At 38.5% G+C, this 23,806-nt stretch overlaps 1 protein-coding gene across 1 annotated transcript in view; it reads left to right on the forward strand.

Moving 5' to 3' along the window:
- The window catches only part of LOC131129795 (BMP/retinoic acid-inducible neural-specific protein 3-like), a 45,313-nt gene extending 28,535 nt beyond the window's left edge, over positions 1–16,778 (forward strand). The window contains exons 5-9 of the mRNA XM_058073662.2: positions 7,563–7,668; positions 9,538–9,774; positions 10,833–11,055; positions 12,265–12,607; positions 13,975–16,778. Coding sequence (XP_057929645.2) covers positions 7,563–7,668; positions 9,538–9,774; positions 10,833–11,055; positions 12,265–12,607; positions 13,975–14,745 — 1,680 coding nt within the window. The 3' untranslated portion in view covers positions 14,746–16,778. The remainder of the gene's footprint in view (positions 1–7,562; positions 7,669–9,537; positions 9,775–10,832; positions 11,056–12,264; positions 12,608–13,974) is intronic.
- Positions 16,779–23,806: the final 7,028 nt, after the last annotated feature.

Genomic DNA, 23,806 nt, shown 5'->3' on the forward strand with positions numbered 1-23,806 from the left:
AAAGAACAAGAATAGCAATGGCATAGGCTTGGTGCAGCTCTATTCAGTGAATGATAAGGACTGTCTTGAATTGAAAGCGTTTACAGAATACATAATTCTGGTAATTTAAGATCACAGAAGCATCCTACTGTCATCTGGAGTTACATGGAAACTACTCACAGAAATGTCTCACGTAAACACACGTTGCTAGGTTGACAAATGACATAATGTGTCTTGCTGTATCCTATCCTCATGCTACTGATGTTGACATCATCTGTTAACAAGGGAATCGATGTTCAGTGTTTGTCCGTGATTGACTCTGGGATTTGAGAGAGACAAAGATGAGCAGTGAAAGAAGCATGCTGGTTTTTGGAATGATGTTTCTGAACAGTTACTTTAATGGCAACTTTAAGAATGACAGGATGAAGATGGTGCTTTTTATCAGTGTGCTCATGATAAGATTTAATCTCCAGCAGCACACTGAGTCAGCAGGAAGCACTGATGAGCACATATGGTGAAGGGAAGATAAATGCATTTTGTGAAACAGTGCCGGTGACAGGTTACTGCCACCGGTTGTCACCTTCAGGTAGCACAGCGCAATTAGGGTGACAGAGGAGAGGGTGACCCTCCTTTCTGCCTGTTTCATTCCTCAGAACACAGCCACATTCAGCGTGTGATGTGTTGGCTGCTTTAGTGGAACCTGATTCAGCCTTCTTGTAGAATGTATATCAGTGCTGTGTCTGTACTTTGTTAGAGAAGGTCGGATCTCACACACTGCTTGCTTGGTGGGCACATCTGAGGAGCAGAAAATGATGCATGGTCTAGAATGTATTCATTTTTGTAGCTACAAACAGGAATGGATAGAGAAAAGGAGAAATAATTTGTCTTCACGCTTTTCAAGCAGGGATGTCAAACTCGTGCTCTGGAGGGCCATGACTGTGCAGGTTTTCTTTATAGCCAGTCACTAAAGCAGATGAGTTTAATGATCAACACCTCCTTTTATTTGAGGGAATGAGCTCATCAATTAAATCACCTGCTGGAAAAACTGGTCAAAGAGAAAACCTGCATTGTGTCGGCCCTCCATTGACACATGTGCTTTAAAGGCAGTCATCTGCCGTAACTGACAGCCGTGGAGTGCAAAGAGCATATGAGACAGCGATTCACCTCCATCGCTTTTAGAAACGAGTGAAAAGGGAATAATTCCCTCACTCTTGTGTGTCATTTCCACGGGGCAATGACCCACACAGTAGCAGAACATATCCCTCTAAGCGTTCTCTGCATACATTTAAAATCAAAGAGGAGGAAGGATGGAGAGTGGCAATGCACAGCAAAGGTGAAATTGAAGCTCATTTTGCAAGGAATGCCCATTACTGATACAGCGCACTGAAAGATGACTGTGGAAATCTGGGATCTTGAAAAGAAGACACGTGGCTGAATAGAGACCTTTTTTCCAGAAGAAAAACAACTTCAAATGTTTATTATTGATATCTAGTATTGAGTCTCAGTTGTACCATCTGCTGATGGAAAAGAAATACACATTACAAGACATCACTTCTGCGATTTAGAGATTGCTGTCTAGACTATAACAGCAGGTAGACAATTTTGATACAAACTTTATTTTCCTGTGCATGAGTGGAAAAACAACTGTCTTATGGGGAGAACATATTTCAGACAAAACAAACATTCATGAACATAGAATTTTGTCCCAGCATCGTTTGACTATGATACTAAAATGTCTAACAATAGGAATTTGCTTTCTTTGGCCATCACCTGAATCTGTTAACCATTAAGCCGAAAAGTAGAACAGTCTGTAATAAGAAATAAGAAAATATTCAAGCAGTCTTTAATGAAGTTAATCCAAATCAGATCCTACAGACTAGATGAAACTAACAACAATGATACAGGAAAAAATGTAGTCCAAAAGGAAAAAAATGGCAACAGGCTACAAGCGATAGAGCTCAACCATATAATGACAGACAAAGCTACACGGCAGGTAGCCAGACAGCAATAATTACATAGAGCATCGTGGTGTGAAGAAGGGCTCCAGGGAACATCAGAACCAGCAGAGACATGAGGAAACACTCGACAAGCAAGAACGATCCAACATCTTCCTGTCGCAGTCTCCCAAACTGAATAGGGTGCTGATTAATGATAGGCAGCAGGTGCGACTCGTGGCATTGCGTGACACCAGAAACAGGGGTTACTTAAAGGAAACAAAAAAAAAACACAACTGGTAGAAGGGGAAAACACAAAATAAAAGACATCATAGAAATGCTGAACCTTGGACCCTGAGGTCACACAAAAATGAATACAGTCATCCCTTGTTTATTGCGGTTAATTGGTTAAAGACCTGATCCGCAAAGTAGGATTACTTATTGATAATTCAAATATTTTCATAGTTAAAGCCTAGAATACTAGTTTACGACACAGGCAGTTTTTATTATTATTGGAGACCTCTCAACATACAATAACACCCCTCCAATCATCTTTAAAGTGAGTGTTCAGAGCAATCTCAAACTCCTTTCACGGCTCACTTCCAAATGTGCAAACCTCATTATCATTAACAACATCTATAGGTCAGAAAAGTGGAAAAAGGATAATGGGTCCCCTTTAATGTAAGGAACATATTTTTGAACACAGCTCGTCTTAACTGTAAACGGTCATTCTCCACATACACTGAACACACTGTGACCGTCCAGCTGAATATGAGTGCCGTTTACCCCCCATTTGTGTAAACAAAAGAAGTGTGTCATTAAAAAAAATCGTTCATATGCAGTTGGAATTGCATCTGTGACTAATGTTGCTTAATCAAACCACGGGTATGCTGTGTGCAGAGGCTGACATGCCATTGGAAAAGTTAGCAGACATGCTACATCTATTTCTCAATCACCAGGCAACAATGTTCATTAATGTATTACATAAATAAATATAAGGATTTTTTTTTCATTTTTCATTTAATTCAATTTTATTCACTAACCCAAAAACGGATTTCATCGGGCCCCAGTGTGACTAGTGACAATTTCCACCATCATAGACTATGTACAGTTCATCAACATCCTTTATTCATTCATTCATTTTTTTATACCGCTTATCCTCACGAGGTTCGCAGACGTGCTGGGCCCTATCCCAGCTGTCCTCAGGTGATTGGCCTGGTCGACAGCCAATCACAGGGCACATATAGACAAACAACCATTGACACCACACTCACGTTCATACCTATGGACAATTTGGAGTCCCCAATTAACCTAACATGCATGTTTTTGGAATGCGGGAGGAAACTGGAATATCCAGAGAAAACCAACACATGCCCGGGGAGAACATGCAAACTCCACACAGAGATGCCTAAGGGTGGAATCGAACTCAGGTCTTGTAGCTGTGTGGCCTGCGCGCAAACCACTCGTCCAAAGTGTAGCCCAAGATCCTTTAATTCATTCAAATGCAATTTATTTAAATTCATTTAGGCATGCCTATGCTTGAAAATGCTTAATTCAGGTCAGCATTTTTATTTTATTCAAATTAAGCAAATTTGCTTAATATGCATATTTTTAATTAATAATAGGCTGGTCAACAGGGGCCATCTATTAATTAACTTTTGAAAAAACACAAAGGAGTGAGGGCGTAATGTTCAAACCACAAAGTGTAGAGGAACGACTCTACAGCTTAAATTAAAGTTGATAGTGCTCTGGCTGTCTACAAAAATACAAAATAATAACAAAATATATTGAAACATCAGTATGTCACATAATCCACATAGAGGGGCTCAAGGAAATATGAATGAATTGCTTAATTTAACATCATACAGTTAATTGTCAAACCATAGAGTGATCAATGTGCTCAAAACAGGATATATTGTGTTTTCTTTACTAATGTTTTGCCATTTTTGTAGTCCATTAGAAAGTGCCTTAACAGTATGTTGAGCACTGTTAAAATGAATGTGATTTCATGGATATTTCTGCATGGTGATACACGATACAAGAGTACATGTGATGAAACCGACTCCCTATTTATCTGAGATCTTGGCTCGTAATCATCAGTCAATTGTTTGACCTTTTCTCCAGTAAACATAACTGGAGTGCTCTTCGAGTTAGATCCATACCTCTTGAACAAATGTGAAGTGTTGAGAGGCAAATTTAACATTCAATTCAGTGGAGTACAAAGAACTCATATAAACAGATAGACATAAACATAATCAAAATCAGAATATTGTAATAACTGAGTACAATATATTTTTAATCAGAGTAAATCAGATATCCATAATCTGGCTATTTGGCTTGTACATATAATTTGTCAGTTATAGATATAGTGACTAGTTACTTTCTTAAAAATGTAATTGCTAATTCCTACCTATATATTCATTCATTTTCTACCGCTTTTTCCTCACGAGGGTCACCGGGGGTGCTGGAGCCTATCCCAGCTGTCTTCGGGCGAGAGGCGGTGTACACCCCGGACTGGTCGCCAGCCAATCACAGGGCACATATAGACAAACAACCATTCACAGTCACATTCATACCTATGGACAATTTGGAGTCGCCAATTAACCTAGCATGTTTTTGGAATGTGGGAGGAAACCGGAGTACCCGGAGAAAACCCACACGTGCACGGGGAGAACATGCAAATCTCCACACAGAGATGCCCGAGGTTGGAATTGAACCCTGGTCTCCTAGCTGTGAGGTCTGCGCACTAACCACTAGACCGCCGTGCCGCCTCCTACCTATATATATTTTTTGTAATTATTATGTTACCAGTTTGAAGAACATTTGAATATCTGAGTTGTGTTATGTGTTGATTTTTTAAGTCCCAATGTCCATGCATATGATTGGTGGAGAATGATGAAGTGATGTGCGGGTGTGGAGAGGACAAAGAGACAACGTGGAAGTTGTGGCTACATTGAAGAACACACCGCACAATTGGTAACTGTGTTGTAGCTTTTGGAATAGGAGTTAATTAGATTACCCATTACTGGAATTTTGGAATAATTATTTTTTTGATGATTAAATTTGTCTTACTGCACAGTTCTTCTTTGCAAATGTTCAGACTGCTTTAAAGGAGAAATTACCCTTTAAAAAAATGCCCATCATCTACAATCTTTATGTGAACATTGTAAAGAGCAAATAACAGCACTCATGAGGCAGCTAAAAAGCTAAAAATTTGGGGAGTCACCTATTTTGCCTATAAAGCCTTCTAAAAAAACTCCAGTGTATAACTTACATAAAGTGTTCTGCATATTTACTATAGCTGTATCTGCCTAGCACACAGCAGTGTTATTCTTTGCCTGGGGGGAGTAAAAGTAATGAAGTTGGTCTGCCATGATTCGTGGTCACAAACACACTGTTGCTGTTGACAGAAGTGGCGCTTTGTGAGCCCTGGAAAGAAGTTCCGGTAATGCTTAAAATGATGAAATACCAAAAAGTACTGTAAGTGTTTTCATGAATTTGCCTGTTACTACATAGTCACAGCATGTACATATATAAATAGCATGTTGTGGGAGGTTGTTTTAATAGATGGCTTTATAGTTGGTATAGGTGAATCCCCGGTACATGTATTATTAGCTGCCTCATGCAAACAACTTATTAATATTTAGGATGCACAGAAAAGAGAAAGATGTGTTCATGTCTCACATCAGAATTGTTAATGATGGGAAAAATTCCCCAAAAGTTTTCCTTTAAGCATGGTATCATTTTGATGATCAAATTTAGCCATGTGCTGAACAACATTTGGCTTGTCCATTTCATTATTCAAATTTTCACTGCCTTTTGGAAATTACACTACCTCGGTACCTCGGTTTTCGTCATTAATTCCTTTCGAACACCACATGTTGAAAAACCAAGACAATTTTCCCATAGTAAATAATGTAAATCTAATTAATCTGTTTATCAACAACATTTATAGTTTTACTTGCAGAAAACAATGCAAAATAATTATAAATGATGACTTTATGGAATATATTGTTGTTGCAGGCTTTGAGATCAAATTCAAATTTTTTTTTACCTTCTTTGTTAAATTGCTGGTACTCGAAAGTTTGGCCCCATTTTGGGTTATTTATCAGAAACGTGTATAGTGGTTCATTTGGGTGTTCATTTCACGGACCATTTCACGGTTTGTTAAGTGCATTATTTTGGGAAAACCAGGAAAGCATACAAAAAGCAAGACAAAACTGAAAAATTCAACTGAAAACTGAATCCTATAAAAATTGTAGCATACAAAAACTCAGGGTTAATTGTACGTTATAGTCAGTATGTTATTTGTTCCCTTCTTGAATTACTACAATATTTTAATTCCAGCACTTTAAATAAATATTCACACTACTTAAGCACGATAGAACTTTAATGATCTAATTCAACCATTTGCTGGGCAACATTTGCCCAATAATGTCACAGCATGCATTATTAATTCCTTATTTGTATTATAATAGAGGCTACTTTGCAAACCGGAAATTGAACGCTCCGGTCATTAGTCAGTGTTTTGCCATACGGTGTAGCGTATAGTTTACTTTTTCTATTTCCAATATTCAGATGTTGTCAGTGCCTTTGTTGTATCTCATTTCCTGACATTCATGTCAGCATTCATGAAGGGCGCATGAAGGGCACAGGGGATTTATGATTTGATTGAAATATTATTTGAAAAGATTTACAATAAAATTACAGTTTTCTCACACATCCTATCCCCGATCTTGTGTGTTTGTTTTTAACAATTTTAGACCATTCCTTGATGATTAGGAGATCCTATTCAGTGCTATTTTTCTCTGCAACTAATTTGAGTTCTAAAGGCCTTCCACAGTTTATGATTGTTACAGATCGGCTGACCGTCATTGTTTTACCTCATCCATCTGTCATTTTACACCAACTGGGCCCCGACAAGCATGATCAGGACAAGTGGCTGAACATAGTGTGCTGTCTCGCAACCACAAAGAAAGAAAAATGAGAATCAGTTAAAGGTGCTGCACACCATGTCACAAGCAAGACAAAAAAAACAAAGCTCTCCTGTTGTAAATGAAGTCAAAGAGGCTGCTGGGCTGAAGTGGCACTGTGCCAAAGTTCAACTGAAACATCCTCAATGAGAGATTAAGACAAAAACGATGTGCATTATTATTACCATATGCATTAACTTTAAAAAAATAACAGCAGCACACCACGCATACGTACATTTTGCAGAGTAAACCATCTTGTGCACATTTATACTTTACAAAATCATATAATGGAAACTCAACACACAATGGGGAGATACTGTATTTGTGTCACACAGAATTATTCCTCACCGTGAGATTCCCTAAAGTCAAATTTTTTAAATGATACATCTGCACCTTATTGATGTGTAGTTTGTCTGTTAACAAGATGAATGTCTTGATGCAAGACTCCAACTTCTAATTCCAGGCGTTTATGTTTGGCATAGAAGCCTTCCTCAGGCAAAAAAAATGTGTGTTTCCTCATTGTAGGAAACACACATTTTTACATAATTGCTCATATATTCTGTTGCCAATGATTCTTCCTTGTAGAAAAGATTGAAATCAGTGTTTAACTTGTTTGTTAATAGAATAGAAAGCTGGGTAAACTTAGTGTTGACGTTTTTGTTTTTTTGTTTCCCAGGTGACAGAAACCCGCACAGGTCCCCTTGGATGCAGTAACTATGACAACCTTGACTCTGTTAGCTCTGTACTGGTTCAGAGCCCTGAAAACAAGGTCCAGCTGCAAGGTTAATTTTTTCACATTTTTTATGAAATGTGTATTTATATGTATATATACTGGATATTAGTGGTGCAACAATATGTGTTCTTGTATTGAACGGTTTGATACAGGGGTCACGGATTGGTACACGTGTATCAAACAAACCGTAACACAATGGCACACTTCCAGTTGCCACCTTGGCGTGGCCGCATGATTGTGTAGGTAGGTGTGGGTGAATGATATCTACATGAAGAAAGATGCTCACAATTGAAGAGTCAAGACAAATGCTTTTTTTTTGTGATGTCACTTCCTTTGTGGCTGGACTGAAAGAAGTGCCACACTAATCTCCAATGTTTTGAACTATTTTAGTCAAATTTAGGGGGACTAGGATTAAATATAAGCTCTGCCGCTTAAGACTCCTGCATATGTAACCGTGAGATGTTCCTTCATGTAGCTTCTTATGCATGTCTGAAACAAATACACATACCATACCTGGGGATTCCTCAGGAAAATGGTATAAAGCGGCAGCTCATAGGTCAGTTACAGCCAACTAATACCTACAGAGGGGGTTGCAGATACTGAAGAGTCAGCTGAACAGCAAGAATAAGATCTAGGCCATTAACACCTATGTCATACCAGTAATCAGATAATTGAAGAGTTGGCTGACATTGGAAAAAAAAATACCCGTGGCTGGAAAAGGCTGCTCTGAAAGATAACAGGGAGGCACTAATCATGGCAGCACAAGAACAGGCTCAAAACACAAGATCAATAAAAGCCGGCCTCTACCACACCAGACATGACCCGAGTTGCAGGCTGTGGTTTGAAGCCCCAGAGACAGGGTGAAAGATGCTGGCAGGAAAGGCATGCATGGAGTTGTATAACCAGGTAGCAGGCTCATTGTACTGGAACATCTGTAATGAATAGCTATGGAGTCAAGATGACAGACGTGGAAGGTTGTTGAGAACCACCAGACCAACATCCTATGGGACTTCCTGGTTGTCAAAGTGGTGGTGGATAAACATCAGCAGATGAAATAACAAGAAATAACACCCCATAGTTGCTTTCAGACTTGTATTATCCAATATGGTAAAATAAGCCATTTTAGACATATGTAAATAAGATAAGTGGACGTTAGTAGAGCACTGTACTTGGTGGCTACTGTCTCATCAATGTTACACCTACAGACTAGTGTAAAATACTACACTAGTGCCACCGATTATGGTTAAGAGACTCACAATTCACTTCAGTCTCTTTAGTAACAAGTAATAAACACATGCAGTGTACATTCACACAGGAGCTGCTGTCGGCCACTCTACACTGCGAACCTGCTGCTTACACTCAGCTAACAGTCAACTCTATCCAGCTGATGCAAACAAGAAACAGAAATTGCATTACACTTTATATTACATGTTTTGAATGCCTTATACTTGTGTTTTTGTTTATTTAGCCATTTTCTTGCTTGGAAATGCTTAATTTAGGCCTGGGTAAGTGGTCAAAAAAGTGTGGTCTATTACAGTAGATATGTTTTTTTCATACAGTATAATTTGGACAGCAGTAATTTGATGGCCAATGGGAGACAAGAGGTCACTTTTGAGGTCACTTTTGAGTTTTCCTTTTTTTTTAATACCAAAAATGCAGGTTTAATTAATTGGTTGAATTGTACAACTTTAGAACTTCCACTGTAATTGTATGGTAACTACAGATAATTGAACCATTTTACAGATCCTTCAGTCTCAGTCAAAACTATACTGCCCCCAGCCGTCAGTGTCCATTCATCCATTTTCAATAACGCTGTGGACTGTGAAAGAAAGCCGTGGTATACAGAGAGAACTCACAGAAGTATTGAGTGACTTTCAATGTCATTGAGCACTGCACTAAACCAAGGTTGGTTTCACAGGTTTGCAAGTAATCCTTCCAGGCTACTTGAGAGAAGGTTTTGTGCAAGCTGCTCTGAGCTACATAGCCTGTAATGGTGAAGGGGAATTTGTCTGCAAGGATAATGACTGCTGGTGTAGCTGTGACGCCAAGTTCCCAGAATGCAACTGTCCATATATGGACATTCAAGCCATGGAAGAGAGTTTGGAGAGAATCACAGACACATGGGGGCAGCTTTACAAAGATTTTGAGGAATCAGGTAAGAATATCCCCATGAGGATAATCAATTCTTACTTCCTCATGCAATTTAGCCTTCATATTCATGCCTTGCCGTGAACACTTGCAGGGAAATCAAACTTTCACCGTATAAATTATTCATATGAAAGGGACTGAATATGAATTGATAAGTGTTTTACCCTCAGTGTCATATTTTTCATCTTATGTTCGTCCCTGTTTTGCAACAAAGGTGAACTAGAAGTGGTTGTGAATCTTTCTTCCTGTTGGAAATTTATGCATAAGCAAATTCTAAACACGACAGAAGCAGACTAAAAACAAAACAAAATCCACAGCTTTCGCCTCAAGTAGTTTACAGTATGTTAGGAGGAGATTAATCATCCATAAAACCCATTTATTGCTTGTCTGAATGTTAATATTGCTGTGGAAACATTGTTTGAATGGAGGCTCTTAGAATAATGTTTGGTTATTATTGCTGTGCTCGGTCATCCAGCCAAGGTGATTATTACTCAGGCAAAATCAAATGGATGTCATTTTTGTCACCCCTCATCTGAAATATCGCTAAGTGCAATTACTTTCAAAGTTTATGTTGTAATAGTTGGGAGTAAAGAGAGGTCAGGCGCATGCCCAGAAGATACACATCCAAGGTGTCATTATATGTCATGCTGCAAGGATCTCAGTGATTTCCATATTGCCATCTAATCACTTGAAAAACCTCAGGCAGTGTTCTTGTCATTGACAGTGGTTGAGAATGGAAACAATGCCTGCATCCCTACACCTAAATTGATTTAAAAAATCACTTTGATGGAAGGCTTTGTAATCATGTATTACAAGTAACCATTAAACATAGCGGCATGGTTGAATTTTTGCATTGTTAATGATCATCAAAAGGTTTTAAAAGATAAATACATGGAATTTGCTTGACGAGTATCCAGTTTGTCGTTTTCAGGGTCAGTCCTAAGAGACATTGCTTTGTATGCTGTACCAAATTTACAGGAGACTCCCTTTGGCAACAGAAAATGCACATTTTTCATTCAAAGTGAAATGTCCTTAGATCCGCACTGTGCTGTTTTGTTCTTGCAGATGAATTCAAGGCATTTTATGCAAGGCTGCCCCAAACCCATTTCCTGAACATGTCCATGATCCAACACTTGTGGTCACTTGACAACTTGTTCCACGGGAGATACGAGCAGCTGGAGAACAGCATGCGGGTCCTTGCCAAGCACGCTGAGAGAGTCATCTTCAAGCTTTTTAGTTTAAGTAAACGATGCCACCAACAGCCACAAGTGCGCCTACCGAGACAAAAGTGAGAAAACTCTTTGAGGACATACTTTATTTTCCCCATGATTCTCGCTTCAATATGTTTTCTTTAGCAGCATTAAGTCGTTTTATGAAGGCAAATATGTTTTTATTGTTTTGGTTTGTACTTTTTTCCATTTATTACTGAAAAACAGTTGTAATGTGCAAGTATTTATAGCCACAGCTACAATATCGAGTCGCAACTGACATGTCTTCATGAGTCATTTGACTCGGTAAGGTGTGAGTGTTCAAACCCCTTATTAATACTTAATCATATTTGATATCGTAAACATTTGGTTACTTAATTATTTTTGTGGACACATGTCAACATGTATTTTGTGTGATTTAGAATCCGTGCTCGCCGACTGATTTCATTACTCTGCTAAGCCCCAAAACGCCTACAAAAAATAACACGATGCAGTGGAACATCGGTTAGCGTCATTAGTCCATTCCAGAAGGGCCTACTCAAACCAAAACATACTCTAACCAAATATTTTTTTCCCCCATAAGAAGTAGTGCATATACAATTAATCCATTAAGAAGATCCGAAAAATGTTAACACAAAACACTATTATAAAAGCATATATTACATAACACAATATACTCTCATCTCACCACCAAAGAAAAAATGCTTTTATTGAGTTGCTAAACATCCTGTCTTTAGTAAACAGGGAGGATACGAGGCATGAAGGAAGCAAAGTCAAGAAAGTGTGACAAACAGAAATCAAGATGCAGAGTCACCCTATAGTTGGAGCTAATATTCATGTCACAAACTGCTCAAACAAACAACCCTGTTATCATCGATGACAATCTTATAAAATTGATCATTTGGGGGGAATGCTGATACTTTTGTCATCATAGGTGTTGATGAATAATTGGAAAATTATGATTCATATGCAGGTAAATGAAAATGGTACATATAAATGTTATATTTTATGTTATTATTAAGAGCACCTTCAAACATCTTTTTGACACATTTAATGCATGGCAATTATGAGCCGGAATATTTCAAACATTCTTTGGTAGTCTGCCTTGCCAGCTCATTATATCAGCTTTAGACCTGAGTGGCTGTTATTCTGAGCATTCATCCAAAGCTTGTGAATATGTTAATGTTGTTTCGATCACGTGACAGCTAGGGAACTGGAATGATAAAGTAACCATTCTTGCAATGTCTTCCTCATGTTCTTTGTCTCTTCCCCTTCCTTCCCTCTTGCAGGTCTCAGTCCTACTGGCTGAGACATTTCCAGTCCATCTTGTATTGTTCAGAGAACAATCAGCTTGGTGCATTCTCTGAGGAACTCCACAGCTGCAGCTGTCGATATGAACACATCCCCTGTCAGCTCCCTCCACCCTGCTCTGTTGGCGAAGGCTCTGCTTGTGCAGAGTGTGCGGCAGACAACCACACCCGATGTGGGAGCTGTAACCAAGGCTTCGCTCTGCTACAAGGAGCCTGTAAACCAATGGTGGCAGACTCCACAGAAAACTACCTAGGATTTGAAACAGACCTCCAAGATTTGGAACTAGGCTACCTTCTTCAGAGAGCTGATCGTAGACTTGAGGTATTTTTCTTTTTGGAAAGTGAAAAACCTGCATTTCTGTTCACTTCTTTGAAGTCAAAAGGACAAAAAACAAACATAAATGGACATAAAATACGATATTTGAAGGTAAACAATAAAATCAAATTGGATTGCAGGTTTGACCACTTTAATTGTATTAAATCCTAATCTCCTTGCAGGTTAAATACATTCATGAGAACAAGTAGTATTTTACAATTATTTTGCAGAATCTTGGACTATTATATAATACATGTGGGTGGCTGAACCAGTCAGGGTCTTTTCATAAGAATAGGTGAAGCTGAATACAGGTTAAGCAGACACAATTACATGCGGGAAGTCAAAGCAGTTCATTCACCAAAATAATAATAATAACTTTAAAAAGCAGGGACTGGAAAAAAGAAAGACAAAGAACAAAAGCTAACATTACCAAATGAGAAAAGTAAGACCTTACTAGTGAGACACTGACTTTTTAAAAATCGTTTTGTTTCATGTTAATACAGGTTGCACAAGAGGATAAAATGGAAATTAAGAGAATAATTCACTTCTGTTAGAAATGTTTCTTTCCTAAACTGAAACTTAGCCCCGTGCGGTAGCCTTGTTGTATGTATCATACTAAATGATCTAGTTTACGCGTTTTGAAAATGTTCAATATTTGGAATCAGTGAAAATACATTTCGAATACTGTTGGTTACACATTCCAACAAGGACCCGGCCTTGTTGGAAGTCAACAGAAGCAGATAATTAAAATATTGAGGAGCCAAGCGAATTATTATTGAATTATTGAATTATGTTTGCTTTCAAAATGTAAAAATTACAAATAGATGATCAATTTAAAACAATATTTTGACTGTTTTTCTAATTTAAATAAATATAATGTACAATGAGGTTTGTCTCCTAATCTTGCGCAGCAGTGTTGTAGAAAGTAAAGTGTAAGCATAGAGTAATGGGGGTGTAAAGGCGACTATAACGATGTTATTTCATGTGTAAAGGGCTCTAACAATGGTAAGAATCATATTTAAAAGGTCGTAAACAGGTTTTCTATGCTGTCATTATAAAGATATAGCTTTTATTATACCGAATAGGACTTCGTGGAAATTCAATTCCGCGGTCGGGTCTGAATCCAATTAACTGCGATAAACAAGACACAATAACTATAACTCATGGAAGCATCATATAGCATCATGAAATCTAGCTCTTCTGACTCGTGAGGAACTTTCAGATATTTATTTTTAACATTGTAAGATTTAGACACTGTGCACTTGATGGTTATTGGTTCATTTGGATTTTGTAAATACTGCAGTAGTACTGTTGATGCAAGTCAAAGTCCTCACTGAGTGGATGTCTGTGCTGTTTGTCCTATTTCCTGTCAGGTCCATGCAATTTTCATCAGCAATGACATGCGTCTCAATAGCTGGTTTGACCCCTCGTGGAGAAAGAGGATGCTACTGACACTGAAAAGTAACAAATACAAGTCCAACATGGTCCACATGCTGCTAGGGATATCACTTCAGATTTGCCTTACAAAGAACAGCACACTGGAGCCCGCCCTTACGCTTTACATCAACCCCTTTGGTGGGAGCCATTCAGAAAGCTGGTACATCCCAGTCAATGAGAATAATTTTCCTGACTGGCAAGCCACCAAATTGGACCTACCCTTTGAGTGTTATAACTGGACCCTGACACTCGGTAACAAGTGGAAGACATTCTTCGAAACAATCCATATATACCTTCGGAGTAGGATAAAGACACCAAATGGAGTGAATGACAGTGTATATTATGAACCTTTAGAGATGACAGATCCTGGGCGTAACCTTGGCTACATGAAAATTAACAGCATCCAAGTCTTTGGCTATAGTATGCACTTTGACCCAGAAGCTATTCGTGACTTGATTCTCCAACTGGACTACCCGTATACACAAGGTTCCCAGGACACAGCAATGCTGCAGCTATTGGAACTACGTGACCAGGTTAACCGGATATCGCCTCAAGGTCAACCGAGATTGGACTTGTTTGCCTGTCTTCTCCGACACCGACTTAAACTGACTGCCAGTGATGTGGCTCGCATCCATGCCTCCTTAGAGGCCTTCAGCTCCCGCCTGCCGAGTTCAATGGATTATGAAACCACCAAGCTTTGCAGTTAACAGCTGCTGGGAGGGAGATCTGACTTGTGAACTGTCACAAAATAATTACCTTAAGTAAAACGCACCATTCGTGGTGCATTTGTTTACAGTTGTTCCCTCTTTCAATAGATTACCAAACAAGGCTAATTTAGAATTGAGGGCTGCTGCAGAATGTACTCCAGTTGTTTGTTTTGTCAAGACCACCTGTAGTGGTATGACAAAGGACGGAGTGGATTTTAAAAAAAATGCACAATATATTTAAAAATAAAACTTATAGTGCAGTACAAATTCAGATACCACTTGACTAACCATATCTGAAGACTGCTTATTTTTACTGGCAAGACCAACTCAATGAATGGACAAATTAATGCTAAAATATTGCAGTCTTTTTGTTTGTAATTTTTATATGTCTATTTGCTTTCGTAGGTGTGCGCTTTCCATGAAGCCCAGAATACAGTTGTGTCAGTCCAAATTTTGTAGATAAATTGATATTAAAATGTGCAAGTAAAATAACAGATACCAGATGTTGGATTATTTTTCATACATGTTTTGTTTTATGTTTTATCTAAATTTACTCAGAAGTAACAGCTGATTTATTGTTTGTAGGATGATGCTCCCACACAGCACATTGTTTGCTCTTCATATTCTCCCGTCTTGACTTATAAGAAACAGATTTTATTCAAAAGCAATGTAGCCTATCAGTTTTTGTTTCACACAATATTTTATACTACTTGACAGGAGTAGTTTTGACATGAATTTTACCCGGCAGACAGCACAAACGATGGTTGACAAAAAAAAAAACTAACCAAAAAAAAAAACCAAATGGATGTAGCGTCCAGGTCAATCCTGTCATGTTTTTATATGTGTGCATATTTTAATACTGCTTGGCGATAACGGGGAAGTTGATAATTCAATTTAAGAAAAGTGGTCAAACATGTACTGTATACTGATGTCAACTTAAGCTGGCGCGTTTTCATAATGATAATAAACACACAGGGGCCCTCACAATGCACGTTTTTCAGACAGCCAAAACATTGTTGCACATTTTAAACCTTCTCAAAGTTCAAATTTCATCATAATTTTTATGATGAACGTAATTGATTGGACAGATTAAGTTATTAAGCAACACACCATATTCACTGCTGTGACCGTGCTTTGTCCTGCTGTTCGACTGTAGCGTTTTTGTATCTTTGTTGAAGCATATTCCTCCTGCCGTCGTCATCATCATAATACACCACAAGGATGCAGAAAACAATTGATGTTCATATGCTGTTAAAAAAAGAATTTGAATTGCTCTTACAAAAACCTGCGAATCAGCAAGTGGTGAACTGCTACGTAGCAGGGGAACACTGTACTTTAAATACTATTTTAACAACATGTTGTACCTTTTAATCAATTTTCTTGGCAAAAGGGAAACCGGTACAGTTTGGTTTCAGTCACTCTGCAATGAGTGTTTTAATTTTTAGAAAGTGATTCTATTAGTCCACAGCAACATAAAAAATGGATGGTTGGATGAATGTGAAACACATGCATCCCTGTAGGGATTTTTTGGGGGGTCAGTCACAATGGCCCAACACTGTTTGCCTCTGTGCCATAGGTCGGCAATTTTTTTTATTGATCTCAGACTGTCACGACTAATCCGCTATTATTCACCTGCTCTGAAACACTGCAGGACAGAGAAAAAAGTTAAGCGCCTTAATAAAACCAAATGTCAGCCCCTCAACCCGCTTGCCTCATATCAAGGAAAGCTGTTGGATGAGGGCTGTAATGGATGGTATAGTAATCCCTCGTTTATCAAAATGATTTGCAAGTAGGATTCCTTATATATAAAAGGAACATTTTCAGAGATGATCACAAAAAAACATTTTTACAACATTCTAAATACAGTTCTTAACACCATTAGAGCCCTCTAGACATTCAATAACATGCCTATGGTCAGTCACCTTTACACTAATATGACCCAATATAGTACAAAATAAGACATAATATAGACTTGCACCTGTTAGCATTAGGAAACTTTTTTATTTGTGTATTTACTATTACTATTTACTTTGTCCAACAATGTACCATAATGTTACATGTACTGGCACCTAGTGACCAGTGCAGAATATGACATAGCACAATATGCTTTTAGTGCTTTTCTAAATGCCTTACATTTGTATTTTGGTTTATTTAGTCATTTAAGCTTAATTTAGACCACAAATACATATTGTATATGTTGCTTAAACATGCATATTTTTGGCTAATAATAGTCATAGTCAAAATAGTCACCCACAAAACAGCAATGATGTATTTCACTATTAAAAACAACTGTGATAGAGTGAAGTCACGAAATTTAAAGCATGATGTGGGGAGGGATGATGTAGCATGTTTGAGGAAATATATATACGTATACATATGTATATAAAAACACACTGAGCTCTCATCAAACTGATTACAAGTAAGGATCAGGTTTTTGTAAGCACTGAAAAATAAATTGGTATTTGTTCTTTTCAGCAAAGAAAAACGGTTGTAGCCCATAATGATGTTTAACCACGCACTGCTCTCTGTGCAATTAACAGACTGCTTCCTGCAGGGGAAACAAGCCATGATTCATTGCTTTTTGAGCCTTTTAATAGCTGCATTTTTGATGCCACCAGTGAATCTACAGAGTGCCAATTATGTCAGTGTTCTGTAAGTGGGAGGCAAAAGACGAGCTTTGATGAGAGACGTTCTGACCTTTGAAAGTCTGCCAATAAATGGTATTGAGACTGAAAATACTGCCCTATTTGCTGTAAAGCTACTTGATTAATGTGATTTAAGATTTATCAGGGATGGCTTCTGTCATTGAATTTATGCTTTCTGGGATTATATTGGTCGACAGTATGATAATGACACCTTGAACTGAAAAATGTAAAACATTGCGTAATTTACAGACAAACTGACAAAAACAAAGACATAAAGGAGCATACACTGAGATAATTAAATCAACGTCTTACATTGCTGATGAGTAATACATCAAATTATATTTCTTTTCATTCACTGACCTTGCAAAGCAAAAACTACATCTTAACTCATAACCAAAAGGAGCCAAATGCAGGGAAATGTTTGCACTCAGGAAATCTTAATGGTATATTTACCAAGATAACTAGATATATCAACCTAGGGGCGCTGCCAGGAGTTCTGGGCCCCATGAAATGATTAAAAATACAGTCGTCCCTCACCACTTTGCAGTTCAACTTTGGCAGCTTCACTATATCGTGGTGTGACAGAGCAGGTCAAAAGTATATCATATAAATCATGCTGTTTGGTGGTTGAATACGGCCTATTATTAATCAATACACGTATATTTTAGATAATTAGGGATGTTCCGACCAGGATTTTATGCTGCAGATACTGATACCGATAATCCATGAGTGAAATACTGATACCGATGTATGTCATCGGTATGCAGTGTAAATGTTTAAATGTACTATTGGCTATATTAGGGGTCACCAAGGTTTTTTCTTGAGAAATAAAACTGTCAAGAGCTACTCATTTTCACAACATTTATTTTCATAGCTTATTTCAAGCGAAACAAAGCCTCTGATAAGCCTCTTGTTGAGCCGTTATTGTGGAGACAAAGAGCCTGGTGACGAAATACTATCCATCCATCCATTAATTTTCTATACCGCTTATTCTCACTTGGGTCACAGGCATTTCTGGAGCCTATCCCAGCTGTCTTGGACAGGGCACATATAGACAAACAACCATTCACACTCACATTCATACCTATGGACAATTTGGAGTCGCCAATTATCCTAGCATGTTTTTGGAATGTGGGAGAAAACCCACTCATGCACGGGGAGAACATGCAAACTCCACACAGAGATGCTAACATGGGGAATCGAACACGGGTCACCTAGCTGTGTGGCCTGTGCGCTATGCACTCACTCATAGTGCAGCCCGACGTAACACTCGATGAGTAAATTTACATTACCAACATCGGTACATACTGATGATTTTGCCTTTATCTCAAACCATTTTCAAGCTACAACGTTTTGAAATGGTAAAACTGCTAAACCTTGATTTAAAAAAAAATAATATTTTGAATAGTCTCTATCCTCTAACTCGGAATATTCCATTTATACATAAGTGATCCTACTTAACAAAAATCCACTTATCATGGCCTGGTGTGGAACCAATTAATTACAATAAATAAGGGATTACTGTTGTGTATAATACACACACGCCTATATATACATACTGTAGATACACACACACATACACACTCCCATAGGCCTTGGGATTTTTTTAATTGTCCTCACATTTCCCCCATATAGGACTCCCCTGTACCTAGCTACAGTGTATGAACAGCAATTCACATGTACAGTCTCCAATTAACATAACGTGAATGTTTTTAGGCTTTGAGATGAAAACCGGTGACCCAAACAGAGACATCCAAACTGAGATTCAAACAGAAATCCACCTAACTGTGAAACAGACAAGCTAATTACATGCACCGCCGTACAAACGAGTGCAGCTTCGGATTCCGTTTCCATCATTTTGAATGGGTACAAAATTAAGTTCTTTCCAACCACCTGTTGTGCATGCATTATGTGTCCCTTCCCATTACAGTATGATAAATTTATGCAGTGGGTGACAGTGTGCATCTACAAGCTTTGTCAGATTGCATTTTGTCTTACATCTGTCATTACATTACATTATTTGATGCTCATATTAACAATATAATTAATGTACACACCTTTTAATAGCAGCTCCAGATGATAATTTGACCCGAGTCAGGGATGAGAAATGATGGGCTTCATAATTGAAAAGTCAGAAAATCAACAAGCATATTTATGCACAATGATCGCTGCTTTCCCCTCCTGCTGCAGGTGAACACATTCATGAGAAATGTAGTCAACCAGATCAATACTTCTGCAGGAAGCTCCAATATTAATGACTGTGTGAATGTGCATTAGGAAGTGGCACTGTGGAAGGCTTACATAAAGCCAAAACATTTGCCAGGTCCTAAAGACCTTAATAGTGGAACAAATGTAGACCAGGAAGGTAGGAAAAAGGTAAGTGTCGCCCACCAATAAATCAATGGACTACTTTATTACTGCAGAGAACAAAAGGCTCTGCACTGAGATCAATACCACCACTGAGGAGCCTCCAAAAGAAGAAAACTGTATATCAATACATAATAGGATTCTCCTGGCATTAGGCCATTCAGCTGCCATGATCAGATCAGCATGAATTTATTTTTATTAGCTCATAAAATTGCATTACTCAGTGTGCCAGCTGAATGCCATTCATTAATAAGCAATGCCGTGTTGGCTAGTCGATGTGTAGACTGACAGATATATTGAGCTGTTTGGGTGCCAGCTTAACATTCATTTGTCATGTTGTTTTCACATTGTAGCCCAGCTACTCAATTGAGTTGTGATGCACACTGTGATACCTGATGGACAATATTACATGGGAGGTGAATTGGTGAGCACTACTAAAATATAACTCTGGGATGCACATGAACTCACCATCACAGGCATGTGTCTTACTAGGGTGCAGAAAGGCCAGGCCATATGGATAAATAGTAAAAATCTCCAATGTACGCATTTATAAACAAATCTTATTGCCTGATTTGTTCACGTGTCCAAACAAAATCCCACAAAACTGTTAAAGACAACTCTATATACAATTTTTACATTTATTAGACACTCTCAGCTGTGTGGAGTTTGCATGTTCTCCCCGTGCATGAGTGGGTTTTCTCAGAGTACTCCGGTTTCCTCCCACATTCCAAAAACATGCCAGGTTAATTGGCGACTCCAAATTGTCCATAGGTATGAATGTGAGTGTGAATGGTTGTTTGTCTATATGTGCCCTGTGATTGGCTGGCAACCGGTCCCGGGTGTACCCCTTCTCTCTCCTAAAGACAGGCTCCAAAGATCACAACCCTTGTGAGGATAAGCAGTATAGAAAATGGATGGATGGAACTGGAACTGGTCTCTCCACGCAATTGACAAAATCTTCTCTCTATGGTTTAAGTATAGACATAGACCCCATAATTGAGACTACGCTTTATAATCCAGTGTGCCTTATGGTGCGGAAAATACTCCATAATGTAACAGAGTCAGGGTGATGTGGGTCTCTCTCATCCCTCACAGGAGACACGATGGATTACTTTCTCCTCAAAATGCACAAGGCTTTTTGAAATACAGAAACAGCTTGAAAGCATTCATTATTTCTGTTTCTGTGAAGGTGAGAAGTACACAACCGGTTAAACCTGGTGGATTTAGGTGAAACATCACTGCAATGGCATTCAGTTGGCATTGTCACTTGGGAGAGATTCAGGGAACAACAGAAAAGATGAGGGTAAAGAAATATAATTACAATGAGGGTATAGAAATAATTACTTACTTAATATTCGTAGCCCATTAATTATAGATAACATTCAGTATTTTGGAAGGAAAACTGACAGATTGTATTGTGTTTAAATTCACACAGTGCATAAAAAAACAAGAAGTAGTCAATCAGACAAATTAAAATTTGAGTTAAATGAGAACTTCTCGAATGCACTTGCATTTAGAGTTGACGAGCACATGGCAGGACACAATAATGCAATCAGGCATAATCAGATAATTGAATGTGAAACTGCTATTCCGTCCAGTGCCTCGTGAAGGTGAGGCCTTTCACCGACAGCAACAACAAAAGTCAACCTAATCAATCTGGCCGTGGAGAGTTATTTTCATTTAGCAATATCAATTACAAAAGAATTGCTTTCGTGGAAGAAGTGCCTGTATAAATCAGGTGTTAAATACTTTGATATGCCATGTACTGTAGCCTTATTGAATTCCCAAATTTGCATTCATAAACCATAGTGAAAGACAGCTCACTGTTTTGCATTCAACGGTGTGACATCTATAAAAGAATAATCTTATGTATGAGTTAGAGTACTGCCAGTGGAAGTGTTTCTTTTCAGTCGATGTGAATTAGAAACCATAACATATATTTTATTAATCAGCTCAGGTGGGAGGGAACGTCAGCAATTATAATATCTGTGATGCTCCATCTCAGGTTTTTTTTTTTGTTACTTTTAATCCCTAGGCACATAGATGTCAGCCTGTCAAAGCTGACTGGCTACATAGTGGGTATGCTGGATTACTAGTCAATCCCCTGTTTGTCACACCTAAATGTTTCATATCATCAAACTAATTTTTATCTTAGTCAATGACAACACAACTGAACACAAAATGGGTATTTTTTAATTAAACTTTTTATTATTATGGGAGAAAACAAAATCCAAATCGACATGGGATTGTGTGAAAAAAATGATTGCCCCCTAAATCTAATAACTGGTTGGGTCACCCTTAGTGGCAACAACTGCAATCAAGCACTTGCTATAACCTGCGCTGACTCTCGTGCCGCACTGTGGAGGAACTCTGACCCACTCATCTTTGTAGAATTGTAGTAATTCACCCACATTGGAGGGTTTTCCAGCATGAAGCACCTTTTTAAGGTGATGCCATGGCTTCTCTGTGGGATTCAGGTCAGGACTTTGACTCAGCCACTCCAAAGTCTTCATTTTTGTTTTTCTTCTGCCATTTAGAGGTGGACTTGCCGGTGTGTTTTGGATCATTGTCTTGCTGGAGAACCCAAGTTGGTTTCAGCTTGAGGTCACAAACAGATGGCTGGACATTCTCTTTGAGGATTTTTTTGGAATACAGCAGAATTCATGGTTCCATTTATCACAGCAAGTCTTCCAGGTCCTGACAAGCAAAACAGCCCCAGACCATCACACTACCACCACCATATTTCACTGTTGGTATTATGTTCTTTTTCTGAAACGCAGCATTACTGTTATGCCCGATGTAATGGGACACACACCTTTCAAAAAGTTAAACTTTTGTTTTGTCAGACCACATAGTATTTTCCCAAAGTTCTTGGGGATCATCAGGATGTTTACTGGCTAAATTGAGACAAGCCTTATAATGTTTTTTTTTTTATTTTTCCAGCAGTGTTTTTTGTCTTGGAATTCTGTCATGCAGGCCATTTTTTTTCATGCAGTGTCTGTTATGGTGGGGTCATGAAGACTGACCTTTACTGAGGCAAGTGAGGCCTGCCCTTCTTTAAAATTGTTGTGGGGTCTTTTGTCGTCCCTGCGCTATTGGGGTAAGGTTCACCACCGTTTGCTGTTTTTGGCATTTGTGGATAATGGTCCCAAACCTTTAGAAATGGTTTTATAACCTTTTACGGACTGATAGATTTCAATTATTGACAGTTATGTTTGAGGGGTGGGTGTTGTCATACTGTTGTTCTTGTTGTTGATAAAGTCAGAGAAGGCAGACTGAAATGGTTTGGACATGCCCAGAGGAGAGATAGTGAATATATTGCTAGAAGGATGCTGCCAGGTCGGAGGCGAAGAGCAAGACCAAAGAGGAGGTTTATGAATGTAGTGAAGGAGGACATGAAGGTAGTTGGTGGGAGAGAGACAGATGCAGAAGACTGGGTTGGATGGAGGCGATTACTAAATTGTGTGTCCGAGCAGAGGTCAACTAATTTTCATATAATCTTCAACTATTCAATTTCAGTTACATTTTGTGTTATAAATTACAGGAGCTGAAACATAAGCATCACCATTTTGTATTATTTATTTGATCATATTTGCGACCCACTTTTGCATGTCACGATGTGCAAACAAGCTGAAATTGACATCACATGGTGCTTTACACACAACAGACTTGAAGAAATTATTCTTCACTGTTTCCCCTGTTCCATTCAGTGTGTTGGCAGTATATTTTTATTTTGTCGGAGTTGCAAATCACTGTAGTCTGTGCTTCATACCCCTGAAAGAGACGGCACCCTCCACCCATATGTATGCATGTGTGTATGTGTGTGTTTAAGTAAATATTCGACAAACATCTGATCTCTTGTGAAAGGCTGCTATTTTACCTCTGACTCCCATTCTGCTACCAAATCTGTCTTCACAATTCATGAATAGAATGTGTGCCAGATCTTCACACAACAAAAGATGAAGAAAGGTCATGGCCCAGAGCGTCTTATCTTTAATCGGTCTCTAGATCTATCTGAAGTTCCATCCTGCTCTACCATCATCCCAGTC

This window comes from Doryrhamphus excisus, linkage group LG4, assembly GCF_037039965.1.
Source record: "Doryrhamphus excisus strain RoL-2023G ecotype Guam linkage group LG4, RoL_Dexc_Guam_v1.1, whole genome shotgun sequence".
Taxonomy (NCBI): domain Eukaryota; kingdom Metazoa; phylum Chordata; class Actinopteri; order Syngnathiformes; family Syngnathidae; genus Doryrhamphus; species Doryrhamphus excisus.